Source organism: Mus caroli, chromosome 16 (genome assembly GCF_900094665.2).
Source record: "Mus caroli chromosome 16, CAROLI_EIJ_v1.1, whole genome shotgun sequence".
In the NCBI taxonomy this organism is placed as follows: Eukaryota; Metazoa; Chordata; class Mammalia; order Rodentia; family Muridae; genus Mus; species Mus caroli.
The window spans coordinates 8,302,678-8,319,007 of NC_034585.1; the positions used below are offsets into that span (position 1 = coordinate 8,302,678).

At 49.6% G+C, this 16,330-nt stretch overlaps 1 protein-coding gene across 3 annotated transcripts in view; it reads left to right on the forward strand.

Annotated features, from left to right (window-relative positions):
* The window catches only part of Snx29 (sorting nexin 29), a 419,167-nt gene that overhangs the window by 399,634 nt on the left and 3,203 nt on the right, over positions 1-16,330 (forward strand). For all 3 annotated transcript variants that reach the window (XM_021185334.2, XM_029470597.1, XM_029470598.1), the window contains one exon: positions 1,751-1,890. In XM_021185334.2, the coding sequence (XP_021040993.1) occupies positions 1,751-1,890 (140 nt within the window). The remainder of the gene's footprint in view (positions 1-1,750; positions 1,891-16,330) is intronic.

Here is a 16,330-nt window from a genome sequence, read left to right on the forward strand (position 1 = left end):
AGTGTCTCTGTCCACACCCAGAACCCTCTGCAGTTCCTTCCAGGACTAATAGCTCCTGTCTCATTTTGCTGGCCTGTCAAGCTTGCTTTAGGGGTTTCTCATGCAAATTTAAAACCCAGGCCTGAGGAGGGCCATTCACCCTCACCTGATCCATTACCCCTCTCAGGAATGAACATCTAATCACCTGATGTGGAGAGCAAGGAGCAGAGTCAGCATCTAGACCCAGTGAGCACAGGTCAAGCAGCTCTGGCTTGGGCTGGAAGATCCTATTTGTCTTGATCCCACCAGGCTGTGGAGGTTTAGGCCTGGGGCAGTGATGGCTATACCTATCCAGCCCACAGCACTAGGGTTGCACACTGGGGCAACTCATGGACAAGAAGACCTCACCTGCTAATAGGTTCCCCCTGGTTCTTCCTCCCAAATAGTTCCTGAAGGAGACTCAGAGCACACACATGGTACTGTAAAACTGAAGTCTCAGAAAAACCACGTAATATATGTAACTTAACTAAGTGTGCCTGGTACTGCAGAGCCTTATTTCCATGGACTTATGAAAATAAGCCAGTCTCTGTCCCCAGGCATCCTGTTCACTCATGCTTATCCCAGGCTGTTTGGGAGTTCTCTGCTAGAGAGCGGAGCACTAGGAGAATTATTTGTCTAGGTACCATCCAATACAGAGCCCCAGTGGGCAGAGTATACCTAAGACCCTGGTGAGATAAGCTCCCTCTGGTCCAGTGCAAGGGTAGAGCTCTGCTGTAGGCAACACTTTCCACACTTGCTGTGTGTGATCTACCAGATTGAGACTACAAGTCCCTGCCCCTCCACAGCCTTCTCTCCACACCAAGCCACCACTTGCCCAGTAAGGCCTCTGATGGCATCCATACTGCCCACATTTCTTTGTCATAATCCAGGACCCACCTGGGCAAGAGTAGAAGTAGGCAGGGAATTTGAAGGGGAGGCATCAGATCATCACACAGTTCCAAGCATAGGTGCAGTGGTGCAGGGTACTGTCTGGAGGAGCTAACCTTGCCTGTAATGGCCAGAAAGGCACAAGACAGAGCAAGCCCAAGTAAGGGTGAGCCTCCAGTGCACACCCAGGTGTGACTGTGACCTGGACACTGTGTCCACCTCAGGGCTGTGCCATACAGCTTTAGCCACATGTTGAACCTTGTGTGATCAGTGACAGGTTCATATTTTGAAAAACTGAAGATAAATTGAGCATGTACTGCAGAGGAGTAGCAGTGTGGTTAATAACCATATACCCCTGTGTGGTTACTACAGGCATTTATGCTGTCTTTGTGACCTCCGTCAGAACCAGTGCAATGATGGCTTGTGTTTACTGCTCTGGCCCTGGTCTCTGATGCCACACTTGGACTATTGTGGCATCTAAGAAATAACAGCCACACCTGGTGACTCATTCACTCAGTCATTTTTTGAACCATACTCTACACAGATATTGGGCCACTTTTCCTATGCTTAATAAAAATACTGTTCAGTCATCCTTCCCATAGCACATGTGAAGTCATGCAGATGGTTTGTGCATAGGCGTGCCCCTTGGCTGGTGCTTTGATTGATGCCTACCCCACCTTGGGCATGATGGAATAGAACAGAGTCTTGCACATAGCAAGCCAGCATGCCACTCTCTACTGCAGCCCCTCTGCCAGTGTCACCTGATGGGTGCATGTGGGACAAGATCATCTTTGAACTTAGGAAACAAGTATACTGAGTGTACACCTTCCACCTGTGTTCCTAGGATGCCAAGTTTGTGGAAGAGCGGCGAAAGCAACTCCAGAGCTACCTACGCAGCGTCATGAACAAGGTCATCCAGATGGTGCCTGAGTTTGCTGCCAACCCCAAGAAGGAGACCCTGGTACAGCTGGTGCCCTTCTTTGTGTGAGTACCTGCCCTGGGGCATGCTCCTGGACACTACACTCTGCTGCCTTTGCACCTTTAGAAAGTTAGGAGCCAGAGACTCTGTAGGTTCCCTGGTGCTGTGGAGCTACGGGGCTTGGGAGCTGTCGGTGGTGCTGAAACGCTAATTCCACCCTGGACCTTACCAACCTAGTGTCTGAATGGACATCATTGATGGTCCTCCGTTCAAGACTGAGTTTAATTGTTTTTATTACATGCTTTTACTTGTGTGTGCATGTGTATTGTGTGCTACAGCTCATGTGTGGAAGGCCGAGGACAACTTGCAGGAGTTGTTTTTCTCCCTCCACCATGTAGGTCCTAGGGGTTCTACTCAGGTCACCAGGCTTAGGAACATGTACCTTTACCCAGTGAACTGGTTGCAGCACTGGGAGATCCAGGCCAAGGGAAAAATGCCTGTCTTTTTTCACTTCCTGAGTGCTCCCAAAATGAAACATTCGGTGTTGATATTTGCAATGCATAGTTCATAGACTCAACAAAGAGTTGTCTTCCTGACCTGGCATCTGTGCCCTGAGGTGATGGCATCTTCCTCTTCACTTGTCCCACACCACATGATGCTTCTGCTTACTGGTTCCATGTACCCACAGCTCTGGTGCTGTTGTTAGGAAGATGTATCTAGGCAGTGCTTTGGAGTGGTGCTCTGTCCCTCTGTTCCAAATGCCTTCATTGTCTGGATCATTTATGTCCTTGAGTTAAGATGACCAAGATCATGAAGTCCTGTTCATGGTCTCCAGGTGTGGGAAGGTAATGATGATGTTTCTAATATACTCTCCTTGTGGAAGTCCCAGGTGTGAAAAGCCTCAGAGAAAGGCCTGTGGGTCTCCACAGTTAGGTTTGAGAATCTCACTTGAGAAGCCCTTGTCTGTGTCTGTATAATTTCCAGGGACAAAATTAGAGTGTCCTTCCACTGAGGCTCTTTAAAACAGTATGCAGAAAGGTACCTGGGCTGTTCACCACACAGAGGTGTTCTAACCAGAAATGGGTGGATTTCTACTCTGTGGGATGTGCCCAGAGTTTCCAGGTTGAACTTTGACCAGACAGACAGACAGACAGACAGAGAGCTACTCTCTGCAAAGATCCTTTTGTTGTAGCTGAGATCACTCACTGGTTTTGCTACTCTTGAGGTTTTGTGAAGAGACATAAGTCTAATGCATTGTGTATTGAAAGATGCCTTTTCTCCTATTTAAAAGAGATGAATTGGGACACCACATTTCCCCACGATCCAGTTATTAGTAGTGCCATGTTACATCATGGAGAACACTAGCTCATCTCTTAGGCAGCTCCAGCCTGGGTATCTGTTGGGAATTAGCCTTTCCCTCTGAGCCCCAGCAGTTTGGGCTTTATAAGGGAGTTCTAGGCCAGGCCCAGAAGGACTGATGACAAGGAATCTGAGAGAAGGATGGTCCCCAAGGACACGATGGTTCCCAGCTGGCTCCAGCAGACCCGTGCCACAGACCAGCATTCACTCCTACATGCTAGGTCACTGGATTGTGACAGCTATATGTCAGTGTGTCCAGCAGGGACTGAAGGTCCAGCTGTTAGTGCCAGTCAGTGCTGAGAGAGAAATTGTCTATTCCTGATTAGCACACAGAACACAGGGTCCAATTTTGTGGGTTTAAAGAATAAAGGAATTTCAGCAGAAAATTTGGGGAAGTGGAATTTTGAGTAAACACTAGGCTGTACTCTGGTCAACCCCCAATAGTCTTATCCCTTTGGCTTTCTTTGAAATTGCAGTAATTAAGTTACCTCTCCTGTCTTGTGAGTAGGCGAGATTGCAAGGTGAAAGCTATAGGTTGTTCTTATTTTGGGGTCAGAGAGGTAATCTGCAGCCAAGTCTTGCACATGTTGGAAGGGATCCCCAAGATGTTTTCTATCTGTGTTACGCAGACACACTACACAGACATACACAGACAGATGTGTGTGTGTGTGTGTGTGTGTGTGTGTGTGTGTGTGCGCACAAATGCACAGATACACAGAAGCAGGCACATATGCACATAGACACACATAAATACACATGCATACACATATATGAACTTGCCAACTAAAGAAATAAATCCCTCAAAGCATCATGTTAACAAATCTCTACAGCTTGTACCTTGTTTTTTCTAGACACTGACTCAGGATCTTAAAGGCCCCATCTAGTGAGTGAATGTCAAGGATGTGATTCCTAAGAGTGTTGAGGTGATCTGGGCCAGCCCCATGCTGCACCTGCCTCATCTCATCGTCCTCTAGGCTCTCACTGCATGGCTGCCGTGCTTGTTTTACTGGTGGAGCTGTGTGAAGGTTGCCAGTAAGGATTGTATACCAATCCCGCAAGGATTTGTAGCAGTACAAGATTATAGCAATGTGATTACATATGTGAACGACTTTATAACGTGGAAAAGCAAAGGCCAGCCAGCGAGGAGACATGGCTGATCTCAGGGCCCCTCCCAGCCCGTGGGAAGCCTGGGCAGGATGGTGCCCTCATCTAGGTTGGGGATGTAGCTGGGAAACTTACAGCCCATGGACAGACTCAATCCTTCTGCTTTTGATATGAGCAGAAAGTGGGGTTTTCTTGTCTGTTTTTAAGTGAAGCAGTTGCCATTGTAAAAAAGCTAAAAACATCAGGTTAAGACATTGAAATAATGCCAGGCTTCTCTTGAACATAAGATTGATCTTGACCTGTCCCCACCATACGACACTCAGCTTTGGGCACTGGTGACTCTGTACTCCTAGGTCCTCTTGTCTCTTAGATGCTAACCCAGCTTCCCTAGCACACACATGATTCTCTGGCTGGTTTCTCACTTGCTCACAGTCTTACACTCACAGGGCCTGCCTAACTGCAGAGACTCAAAGGTATTGCCCTGGATCTTGACCCCTCTTCTAGGAACCCTTTCACATAGGTAATGGACTTGATATACCCTGTCTCCCACACTGCTGTCATTCATTATGCATCTGCTTATATCATGTGCCTGTCCATCTGTTCTGTGAGCCAGACTTAGTTTACTTCCTGTTCCAGTAGCCCACGCTACCTGGAGATGGGGCAGGGATCAGGGCCAATCAGAGCTTCTGAGAGGAGCTGGCTGGTGATTTCCCTCCTGAATGTGCCTTTAAGTTCTCAGAGTTCTGCAGTCTTGGGTCTGGTGTTGCATGTAGCCTGCTGCCACATATACTTTGCAGTTGTCAGTGTTGTTTTGTGTTTGGGAGATCGAGTGTGCCCACATTTGGCCTGTTTTCTCCCTTGACAACAAAGCCTGCAGCACCCAATGCTGAGGATGAAAGTAGGGCAATGGGAAGACGGCATTTCTTCTCAACCTTGGCTTCTGTGCCAATGTGGCACATGGGAGTGCTAGAGTCCCCACCTCCAGGTAGGGAGAAGAAAGATAGTCGCTCTCACTGACCACTTAGGAGCCCCACGTTGTCTGTGCTCTCCTGGTGGGTCCCAAGGGATGTAACCTGCTGCAGAGGTTTGCTCAGACCCAGGGAAGGTGAGGCCCTTAAGAAAGGGAGCCTGACTTCACATCACACGGCCTCAGTGATTTGCTAGGCTGCCACTTACCATATTATCATTAAAACGTTTCTTTGCAGTGTAACTCATCCCTTGGAAGCTTCCATGTCCCTGGGAGGGACAGATGGGGGGAGACAGAATAAAGTAGGTCACAGCACAGACCCCCACGTGGAGGTTCAGCAGAAGTGTAGGCCATGTTTCTCCACCCACTGTTGCTTTTACTCCAAACATTGTTAAATATAGTTTCTGATGAGATTAGAAGAGCCATGTTCTCCCAGAGAGCAATTAAGTTTAGCCCAGGGTCGCAGTGGGCTGCTGTGTGCACTGCCAGGGCCCACTTGAGCCCACATGGAGGCTTTTTTGCTTCAAAAGGTGTTACTGACTCGTACAACTCAGAACGTTTTATCTTGAGTCAGTGTGGTGGATCGTCAAGAGCCCTCTAGGCCCCACAGTCCTCATTACTTCAGAGCTGTTCAGGACATCACTGATGCACAAACTACACGGCCGCAAGCAGAAAGGGTTTAAAAATAAGTGTAACTGCACTGGCATTTGGGGCGCGAAGGATCATGGCTTGCTTTGCTGGGCTCTGTCCTTCTGCAGACTCCAATCCCAGGGAGCTCCCCCTCCCCCCACCGGGCAGGGGGGTAGCCTCTGTCCTTGCATCTCTATTTAGTTAGGAGGCCCTGGGCAACACTTGTTGTATCCCGGCCTGCGACTTACAAGGACTGGGTACACCAGGGAGGCAGGCTGGGGCTGAAAGAGACTTAGACGGTGAGAGGTTAATGGAGCCAAGACATGATTCTGTTCAAGGCCCTCCAGTTTACTTATAAAAGGGGAAGGCCCATCCCCTGCCAGTCCATTCTTGGTGTGTGGAGCCAGCCTGTAGGTGATGTGCAGAATAGGATGTTCCTCCTGAATGTATCAGGTGCTTCTCAGCAGGTAGCAGTGTCTTGGAGAGAGCAGTGGCAGGTGGCAGAGCAAAAGAGCCATCTAGATCTGAAGGCTCCACCTTAGGTAATTTCCTTCACAGTGGCAACAAGGTCCAAGTCTGGATCAGCCTACTTCAGGGCTGAGGGAGGCTACAAACACTCGAGGTTGTTAGCCTTGCCCCTAGCCCTCCTGAGCTGTTGTGTTTGAGGCTCATATTCCTCTCCTTTCCTCCTCTCTGTTTTCATTCTTCCCTGTTGCTCATCCTGCCTTTGCAAATGCTGATGAAATGGCAAACAAAGAAACATCCTTGCAAAGACAGTAAATACTAGTATGTTTATCTGCATAGGATGTATCTCAGGAGCTGTAAGAAAGCACACTCTAGAAGCATGAATCTGTGTACTTATAGCCTCCCTAGGAGGTAAGCATGACACACACTCCATAGCAGTGCTGGTGGTATTGGCTGGAGTCCTTGCTGCCTAAGGTATTCACTCTAGGCTGTTGCTATGTCAGTCTAACCCAAGCTAGTATTGCCCGTTTACTGCACTGGTCACTGTGAGTTGCTGTAATAGTGAGTGGAAAACATGAGGATATTCTAAGAACAGGTTCTTGTTGGTGCAATCTTCAAGTCTGACTTTGGAATTGAAATCATGAAGACTCCTCTCACTTAGGGATTTGGAGCATCCTTCTTCAGAATGCAGGTTCCCAGGACACTAGTGAGAACAACTGACTTGGGAGTCACTAAGGTGGTGGAGGTGGCCAAAGAAAGAGGGAGGAACAAAAAACAGCGATGACCAATGTTGGGCCCTGAGACAGGGTAGAATGTAGCCTAGCCAGGCAGAGGGAAAGCTGGGAAGGAACTGTCAGGGTTGAAGGGGATCAGGGTTTTCCAAAGTTCCTCCTTTGTATGAACAGCCTGTGAAACACAGCCTCAGAGCATCAAGAGTAGCAAGCTGTCCGCTCCTAGGCTGCTAAGTTGGCATAGGCCCCACACAGCAGGTGGTGTGCCCACAATTGTGGTGGCATCCCTGCCACCCCATCAGTGTAACAGTGTACTGAGTTAGCCATCAGGGTCAACATAGGGGAAGCAGGAAAGTGTGGAGGGGTTGCTTGGGCCAGCTTGCTTTTGGGCGTGGCCTTTCTCAATGGGCAGCTGTGGGAAGCCCTCATTCTGCAGTGAACAGTGTATAGAGAAACAGGACCCTGTGACTATGGTGCCGTGTTGCCATGTTGAAATGGTCTGAGCAGGCTCGTTGGATCTTGTAAAGCTATCTGCAGACCTGTGGGCTCCATAGACAGGAGTGAGACAGGTGTTGAAAACAATGTGTTCTTCATCCTGTCGGATGAAGGCCGGGGCTTTCTCCCATTGGGTCACTGGAACCCACTTGTTCCCTTGGTGTTTGTGTTGCTGTTACTTCCCCAGGTGAGAAAATGAGCGTGAGGATGAAGTAAGGCAGAGTGCTGCTGGGTGTGGGATTGGGGCCACAAGGGGAGGGACAAGCCACAGAGCTTTTCTGCCTCTCCTACTAGTTCACCAGTGCCATCCATGTTCAGGGTTGCTATTTGGGGTCCTTTTGCCCAAGTCAGAGTAAAGCCTGGTGGGGGCATGCGGCTGTTCTCTGTTTTCTGGGGAAGTCCCCTGGGTACAAGCTGTGCTTGCTGCAGCCCCTCCAAATGATGGCCACGGAGACAGCTAGCTGTCTGGCACTGCCCTGGATCCTACCACAGCCTGCACTTCAAGTAGTGCAGGTTTCAGAAAGAAAGGTTTGGAAAATGATGCTGAGGAAGATGCAGTGAGGAACTTGGGTCTGGCATTACTGTGGAGCATGGTCTCAGATGTCTGTCCCACACTGTGCCTGACCTGTTGTTCCTAGCTGGCTTGCTTGGGAGCCATAGCCCTTTCATGTCCCTTGTGTGTCCAATATGCCCAGAGTATGCTAAATGGCCCTAGAACATCGAGACCCATAATCTACCAGCCCAGCAGTGGAGCTCGGGAGCGGTGGAGCTCGGGAGAGGTGGACTCAGGAGTGGTGGTAGACCACTACCTGGAGCGGTGGACTCAGGAGCGGTGGAGGACTCAGGAGCGGTGGTAGGCCACTGCCTGGGAAAGGAGCAGAGCTGCTTGGGCTCCTCTTGTTCATACTCGGGAACTTGCTGCGACAGGGCTGCAGATGTTTTTCACTGACTTGTTCTGGGACGGCAGGTTGAGAACCTACAAATACAACAGGAAGCTGCCATCCTGTTGCCACTTGGTAGAGCCATTTGGCACTTTTTCCTTTCAAGGGCTCAGTAGTAGCATCTGTGGAGATGGAGGGCTCTGGGCTGGGTGTGGCCTGAGGCTATATCCTACTCACTAACTGTGGACTTGCCCCCTCCGCAGGCTTTGTGCCTCCATTTCCCCTTCTGCAGACAGTGTTGGAGTTGGCATGCTGAGGCTGAGCTGCACAGGAACCACAGAGCTACAATCGTTACAGCTGCTGGCATCACTAGTGGGGATGTGCACAGAATTCTTGAGCTCCATAGGAACAGGGCAGAGAGTGCATGGCATTCTGAGATGTCAGGGGCACAGGGAGCCTGTTCACTACAGACTACAGTGGTGGAGCTCTGTCCACACTGCAGCCATGTGAATGCAGAAAGAGCATGACTTGGTCACACAGACCTGCAGTCAGTGTTAGACCTTCATAGCCTGTGGCCTGGCTCACTCTCTGCCTCAGTGTCCTTACCTGTAAAACAGGGCTGAGTCACAAAGACCCCAGAGGCTTAAGAGTATTAAAAGAAATGCTACCAAGTATGTGCCTTTGCAGGGTGCAGTTCTGACTGCCGTTACAGCCTAGCTTGTGTTCAGAGTCTCACTTTAGTCCCCAAAGGATATGGCTTAGCAGCATAGATATTACTACAATTGCCTGCCCTACTTCGTGGCTTTTATTTTTAAACATTGGAGCCGCAGAACATCCAGTTTGGAGAAAGGGAAACAGATTAGGTTATTTTTGGCACAGTACCCTCCATCCAATTTAGGGTTAGTGGGGAAAAAAAAAAGAAGAAGAAGTACCAACCCCCTGTAATAGTGGAGGTGTGGTGGCAGCACATGGGCACCGGGCGCTGAGGTGACTCATTTCACCATGGTGCCACCCCATCCTGGTGAGAGCTTTTCTGTCTGTGGGTCAGGTAGTCACACAGCCTTCACTTCCAACTTTAAAATGTGCTGTCTAGGGTGACCATGAGTGGTTATCTCACTGGGCTATCAATGAGATACCTACTCCTACCTTGTTACTGCTGTGCAGAAAACATCAGTCCTAGGTCTTGGTGGCCCCAAGTCCAAGCACTGCTCCCACTTCAGATGGTAGGCTAGGAGGCCCTGGAATTGACTGGTCTCTTGGTGGGGCCCCAGGTGACTCCTTGCATCACATCTAGGGCAAAGGGGGAGGGGTCAGTCAGCCCTTACAGATTCACAATTGAGCAGGGGTGATGTGGGAGGAAGGGGCCAGTACGCACTGGGGCCAGGGATCCTTTCTCACACAGTTGTGTGAGGAACTTGGGACACCCTCGCACTGCATTCTGTACCTGCTAAGCTTCCTGGCATATATGGAATGCCCACACAGCCTGGCTTGCCATCCTTGGCAGAGTCACCGACCCCGTCAGAGTAAAACATATCTTAAAGTTCCCCGGAGAGGCCTTCAGATATACCTCCAGCCTGAGTGGCAGTCAGCCACAGTAAGAGACAAGCTCTGACTGCAGCTGGTGAGCTAAGTCAGCTAGTTGTCCAGGCCGTGCCTCCTGCAGAACTCTCTTTCTAAGCCCAGGAAGTAAAGAAGTTGATGGTGGCCATCGGTTCTGATGGTGTGTCCTGATACTCGGCTGGAAAGAGCTGGCAAGGGAGAGTAATGGAACCTTCTGGTCACCTATAGTAAGTTGCTTTTCCTGGACTCTTAACCAAGAGGCCAAGTTTCACACCAGGTCCTTGATTGAACATTCATATGGAAATGGTGTCATAGAAATGGTCTTGAGACAGTCATTGATTCTTTGGACTTCAGCCAGCCATGAGGTGTATTTCACTCACCATCTGGTAACTGGGGATTATCCATAGTGGCTCACTTCCTCCAGTCACCCCTCAGCTCAGGTAGGAAAATAGGAAACCTGTTGGGGACTGAGTACGTAGCCAGACAGCTGCAGCCTGGATGTAAGACTCCACAGCTCAGGTCCTGGCCCTGGGGGGCTCCTTCCCTGCCCCCCTACCCCAGAATGAAATGGCAGTCAGGCCATGGAGTGTGTCAGATGGGAAAGAGTCAGCCACAGTTCATATAGGGGCAGCCTTAGAATGATGACCTATGACTTTTAACCATGTGGACTGTGGTTAGGTCCCCAGCCAGGCCTCTTCATTGGCTGCTGTAGTTTCCAGACCATCCATGGCTGCTGGACTACTGCAGTGAGAAAGGGAACCTTCTCTGGCACAAGTCACTTCTGAACCCCAGGGACAGTCTGGGATAGTTACTGTCTGGCAGTGAAGGGCTGGTGTGGACCTTTCTCAGAACTCTGATTTTTGGGGTCAGCCCCTTCAGTCTCAGTGCATAGGATACTCTCACAATCCTTGTGTGTGCCCACAACATGGAGATGCTAACAGGACTGTATGGGACTGCAGCATTGGTGCTATGCCTGTGGAAGGCACTTAGTAGGTGCTCTAGTCATGCAATCCATGTTTCCTTTTAATCCCATGAAGGATACAGTGAGGGGAATATGAATGCTAGATTGATCGATTGGTAATTATAAACAATTACCACGAACAAGAGGGAAAATCTTTAATTCTCATTACCCACAGGACTGCTGGGATTCAAACTGTTGTTTTGACTAAAAAATGAACAAAACATGATGAGAAAATTAGAGGTGTTTAAGCAGCTACCTTTCTTGCTTAAAAAAAAAAAAAAAGGAAAACTTCACACATGTGCAGTTATAGAATCAAATGGTTCAAATTAGTCCCAGTACTCAAAGGAAGACCAGGCTCATTTAACTTGCCTAGGATCTGTCAATGTAGTAGCCCAGGCTGGCCAGGAGCGCAGCCCAGAATAGCAGCTGCCTTCCACCAAATGCAGGGTGCACTCCTGATGCACACCAGGCATGCTGGCAGTGCTAAGGCGAGTCATGCTCCCACCTATGACTAGCCCACTCCCACTATGACACAGACATTGAGCCCAGGGTGGGGGGCCATGCATACCAGCTGTGGATTGCTTCAGAGACAAGTGGAAACAGGCCTGGTATGGATGTGTCACTGTGGTTAGAGAAGCCCTCAAGGGTAATGGGACATGGTATATATCCCTCAGAGGCAGATTCAGGCAGAGTAAACCATGGGTGCAAAGGCCCTGAGAGCAGAAGGGCCAGTGCGAGGAAAGCTTGTAGTGTAGGGAATGGATGGGAGACACTGGGGGAGGAGTTTGATCATCAAGGCTGAAGCAAGATGACTCTGAGGAGGTGAGAAGGGTGGGTGCAATTGCTAGCCCCTGTTGTGTTTAGAACACAGTACTGAAGGTCTGGGCATGGCTGAGAGAGTGCATGGATACATTGCTGGCGTGAGGGTTGCCATTTTGTAAATGGTGACACGGAGATGCAGGAGATGGGCTTTGTGAGGCATTTGGACATTCATGCCAATTTTTTTGTAGTGCATCCAGAACCCGAGGACAGAGGACAGAGGCCTGTACAAGGTGTAAACTGAAAAGCTGTCCATGTGCAGGCGCCTGGTACTCGGAGTTAAGTAAGGTCATTGAGGACAGAGTAGCTTAGAGGAGAGGACTTGTGGCTGTGCCTGGGAGATGTCAGTAGGTGAAGAGGAGCCCATGAAGGAGGTGTGTGGAGCACACTCTCAAGTCATAGGTCCTAGAAGCTGAGGGACACGGCCCAGCAGGAAAGATGCAGTGTTCCTGGAATCTTCCAGACTAGAGCATCCCCTGCCTCCCTACTGGTGAGAATAGAAGTTGCTACTGGGGAAGCAGGCAGCCCAGGCACATACTGCCCTCTGATGAGAGATCTGAATGGTACCTCTTCTGCCTGCCCAGCAAGGCCGCCCAGAGTGTCTAGATGCTGGAAGCGTGGCGTATTGGATGGGCTGGTGCAGTCCCAAGCCCAGGCAGCGACTCTCCTCATCCTCTGTCACTTCTGTCCACTGTCTTCAGCCTAAGCAGATCCCCATTTTGATTTTTAGGGCTGAACCCTTAGCCTGTGAAGCCAGTGGCAACATCAGTGCAATTAGGTGTTGCCACAAATGGAAGTCTTCCCTGGGCCACTTTTTGCCTTTATAACTCAAGATCTCAGAGGCCTCATCCTAAGAATAGCCAACTGTGGGTAGGGGACATAGATGACAAGGCCTGGCAGAGTTTGCACTGTGCTCAAGGAGCAGCTGCTGCTAAGATGGCCCTGGGTGTTGGGCAGGAGAGGGCCAACAGGGTGCAAGAGATGGGGCATTTCTAAAGGAAGGGCCTAGCTGCTCTGACACTCATGTGCCCTCTCTGAGTTCTGGTTTCTCTCCCCTGGACCTCAGACCTCTTCAGCACTGTCAGTGGATCTGCACAGGGATGAGCCGAAGAGCAGCATCTTTGTTGGATGAGTGACTGACAGGCAAGCTGAGGTGGCAATGTTTGTAGGTCAGCTGGACTACTTAGGTACCCAGAGGTTACCTAAGATACAAATGGAGGCCACTGTGTTAGGTGCCACTGCAGTGACCTCCAAGCCTGCGGTTGAGCAGATGGCAGCATGCCCTGAAGATGTACAGGTAGAGCAGGGAGGCTTTGAGACCAGGTACCTGTTGCTTATAGACATCTGTGGTGCTGCTACTAGTACTCCTTTCAAATGGCCCGCTGAGACTTCAGAAAACCCCCGAGCCTCCTCTGCTCTCAATGTCATAAAGTAGGGGAACCAAGCTCTGGGGCTAGATGCAGTCCCACCTGCCCTGCTGTGAGTCCTTTGCATGGGGCCATCCCTGCTGTAGGGTTTCATCCTGTACTGCAGACCCCATAGATAGGAGATGGTGACAGAAAGCCCCTGTCCCAGATCAGTGAAGAACAGAGTGCCTGGGTTCCCAGGTTTGTGCCTTTCAGAGTAAGAGCCACTGCAGCCATTTGCCCCTGAAACACACACACACACACACACACACACACACACACACACACGTATATTTAAGGCACAATGGATGGTCTGTGTTTAGAGCTGTGAAGGCCATAGGCATATTGCTAATTTGGTGTTTGCTTATTTGTTTGTTTTTGCTGCTTGTGGTGGTCTGGTTTCTTGGTTTTTATGGTGCTGGAAATGGGCATTGCACACATGTCCTTGTGCTACATCACTGAATGCATTGGTGGATTGGGTGAGATACTGATCCATTTCTGTCCTGATTTATAACCAGAGTCCCTGCTCTGAGAGTTTGAAGATGTGAGGCCTGGCCACTCACTTCAAAGGAGGAAGGAGAAAGTAATGAGCAAAGATGGGGCAGGATTTTAACCGCAATTGCCATTTGTAAGCATTGGCAGTTGCTGGGATACTGATGTAAATATCCCGTGATTCCACAAGACAAAGGCAGAGGTTAAGCCTGGACACAGGGAAGGCCAGCGTTAAGCAGTCCTGAGCAAGAGGTAGCCTGGATGATCACTACTCGATTCTGGCTCTGTAAAGGTGCCCCAAGAGAGTCTGATTCTCATGAGATGATTGATCTGCTTCTGAGATTCCACTGGCTTCAAGGGTGAGTTGTTCCTGAGATCTAAGGTGCTGTAGGTTTAGGACAGTGGCTGGTGACTTTGAGACACTTTTTTGGAGATCTGAAAGAGGATGTAAAAGCAGACTCTATGCCCTCAGCCTAGAAGAGGGTAGGCTAGGTTAGCTGTCCCTGGTTGGCAGACACTCCCTGTCTGCCTCCTGTGGCTTAGCATGAACAGGTGCAGAATGAAGGCAGAGCTGCCTTTAAAGAACAGTTGGTGACACATGTACTGGGTTGTAGAGGCAGGTGGAGCTGTGAGGTTGGAGCTAGCCTGATCTACATAGTGAGTTCAGACTAGACAAGGCCACAGAATGAGGCCTTGTCTCAAAAAAAAAAACAAAAACAAAAACAAAAAAACCTGTAGTTTGTAAGAGCCCAATTGTCTGCTCTGTGGTCTCTGGTGTTCCCTATGTGTCCTGGGGAAGGGTAATATCCAGTGATCCCTCAGAGTCACAAGACCTCTGAGTCATCTTGGACATCTTACAGCAGTCTGCCCTCACTGTCCCCTAGAGAGAGGTGGGCCTCTTGCCCCTGCACAGTTCTGTCTGGATGTAGCATTTGTCACCCAACAATAACACCTGTTGGAGGCAGGACTCCTGCAATCATGAGAATACAATGTTGTTGGAAGTTTATGGTGCCCTGTGTCACAGTGACCACTGGTTGGTTCCCATGTCCTTGAGTGCACTGTCTTCTCTGCTTGACACCCTTCCATGACTCCTGGGAGTCTTCTATCTTCCAAGACCATGTCCTCAGGGACAACACTGGTATCTAGGGAGTCAGTTGTAGTTGGTGTCCCTCTTCTGGACCTCTAGTACTTCTGATAGATCTCCCTACAGGCAGTTTCCTCTTAGGCTACATAGAGCAACTCTGCCAGAGTCCCCCCATAGAAGAAACAAGGCAAGGTGACCTGGTAGGGCAGGAGAACACCTTCCTGGCTCTCAAGCATGTTTGTGATGAACCTTACCTCCAGATTTACCTAGACTCCAGATTTACCTACAGACGCCACCCTGATCTCTGTGAAGTAGCATAGAGAAGCTCAACAATGTATGGCTGGCACAAGAAGCAGAAGGCAGCATGGTACATATTTGTAGAATTAACAAACAAAGCAGTATGTAAATTACACACACACACACACATACACACACACACACACACACACACACACAGACACAGACACACACACGACAGTAGGTAGCTCAAAGAAGGTATGTTCAGAACAAAAGGGGGTTGTTCCCTGGAGGCCAGGGTTTGGGGGACATGTGTGTGCAACTTACCTCTGCTTTTCTGTTTATATTTGCTCCATTTTCTGTGTTACCTATTCCAGGATGTAATGAAATAAGATTCCACATTTTTTTTATGTCTTCTTTTTTTTATTAGATATTTACTTTATTTACATTTCAAATGTTGTTCCCTTCCCTGGTTTCCCCTCTGAATACTCCCTCTCCCCTCCCCCTGCTCACCAACCCACCCACACCTACTTCCTGGCCCTGGCATTCCCCTACACTGAGGCATAGAACCTTCCCAGGACCAAGGGCCTCTCCTTCCGTTGATGACCAGCTAGGCCATCCTCCACTACATATGCAGCTAGAGCCATGAGTCCCACCCATGTGTGCTCTTTGATTGGTGGTTTAGTCCCTGGGAGCTCTGGGGGGGGGGTACTGGTTAGTTCATATTGTTGTCCCTCCTTTGGGCCTGCAAGCTCCTTCAGCTCCTTGGGTCCTTTCTCTAGCTCCTTCATTGGGGACTCCATGCTCAGTTTGTATTTGTCAGGCACTGGTGGAGCCTCTCAGGAGACAGCTATAAGAGGCTTCTGTCAGCAAGCACTTGTTGACATTCACAAAAGTGTCTGGGTTTGGTGACTGTATATGAGTGGATCCCCAGGTGGAGCAGTCTCTGGATGGTCTTTCCTTCAGTTCAAAAGGCTTGAGGCTGAAAAGCTGAGCTAGCGAAGACAGAGGAAGCAGTCTTTTTGGCCATGTCCCCTTTGCCTTGCAAGGAAAGTGCAGAGGTCTTTTTTAGGGGCCACCTTCTTCTGTCTGAACATTCTTGTCCTAATGGTCTCATTCTGGGAGGAAGCTGGGGAAGGAGGTTGAAGTCCTCACTACATTTAACTGGAAATGAACCCTGAGGTGAGCGGTACTGGCACTGAGCAAGAGTGGTGGCTTTGCCCTGCTCTGAGGACTTCCTCCACTGAGCTCTGGCTTCCAGCTGCAGTGAGCTTTGTTACTGAGTGAGGCCTAGTCTGGAATGAAGAGAGTGGT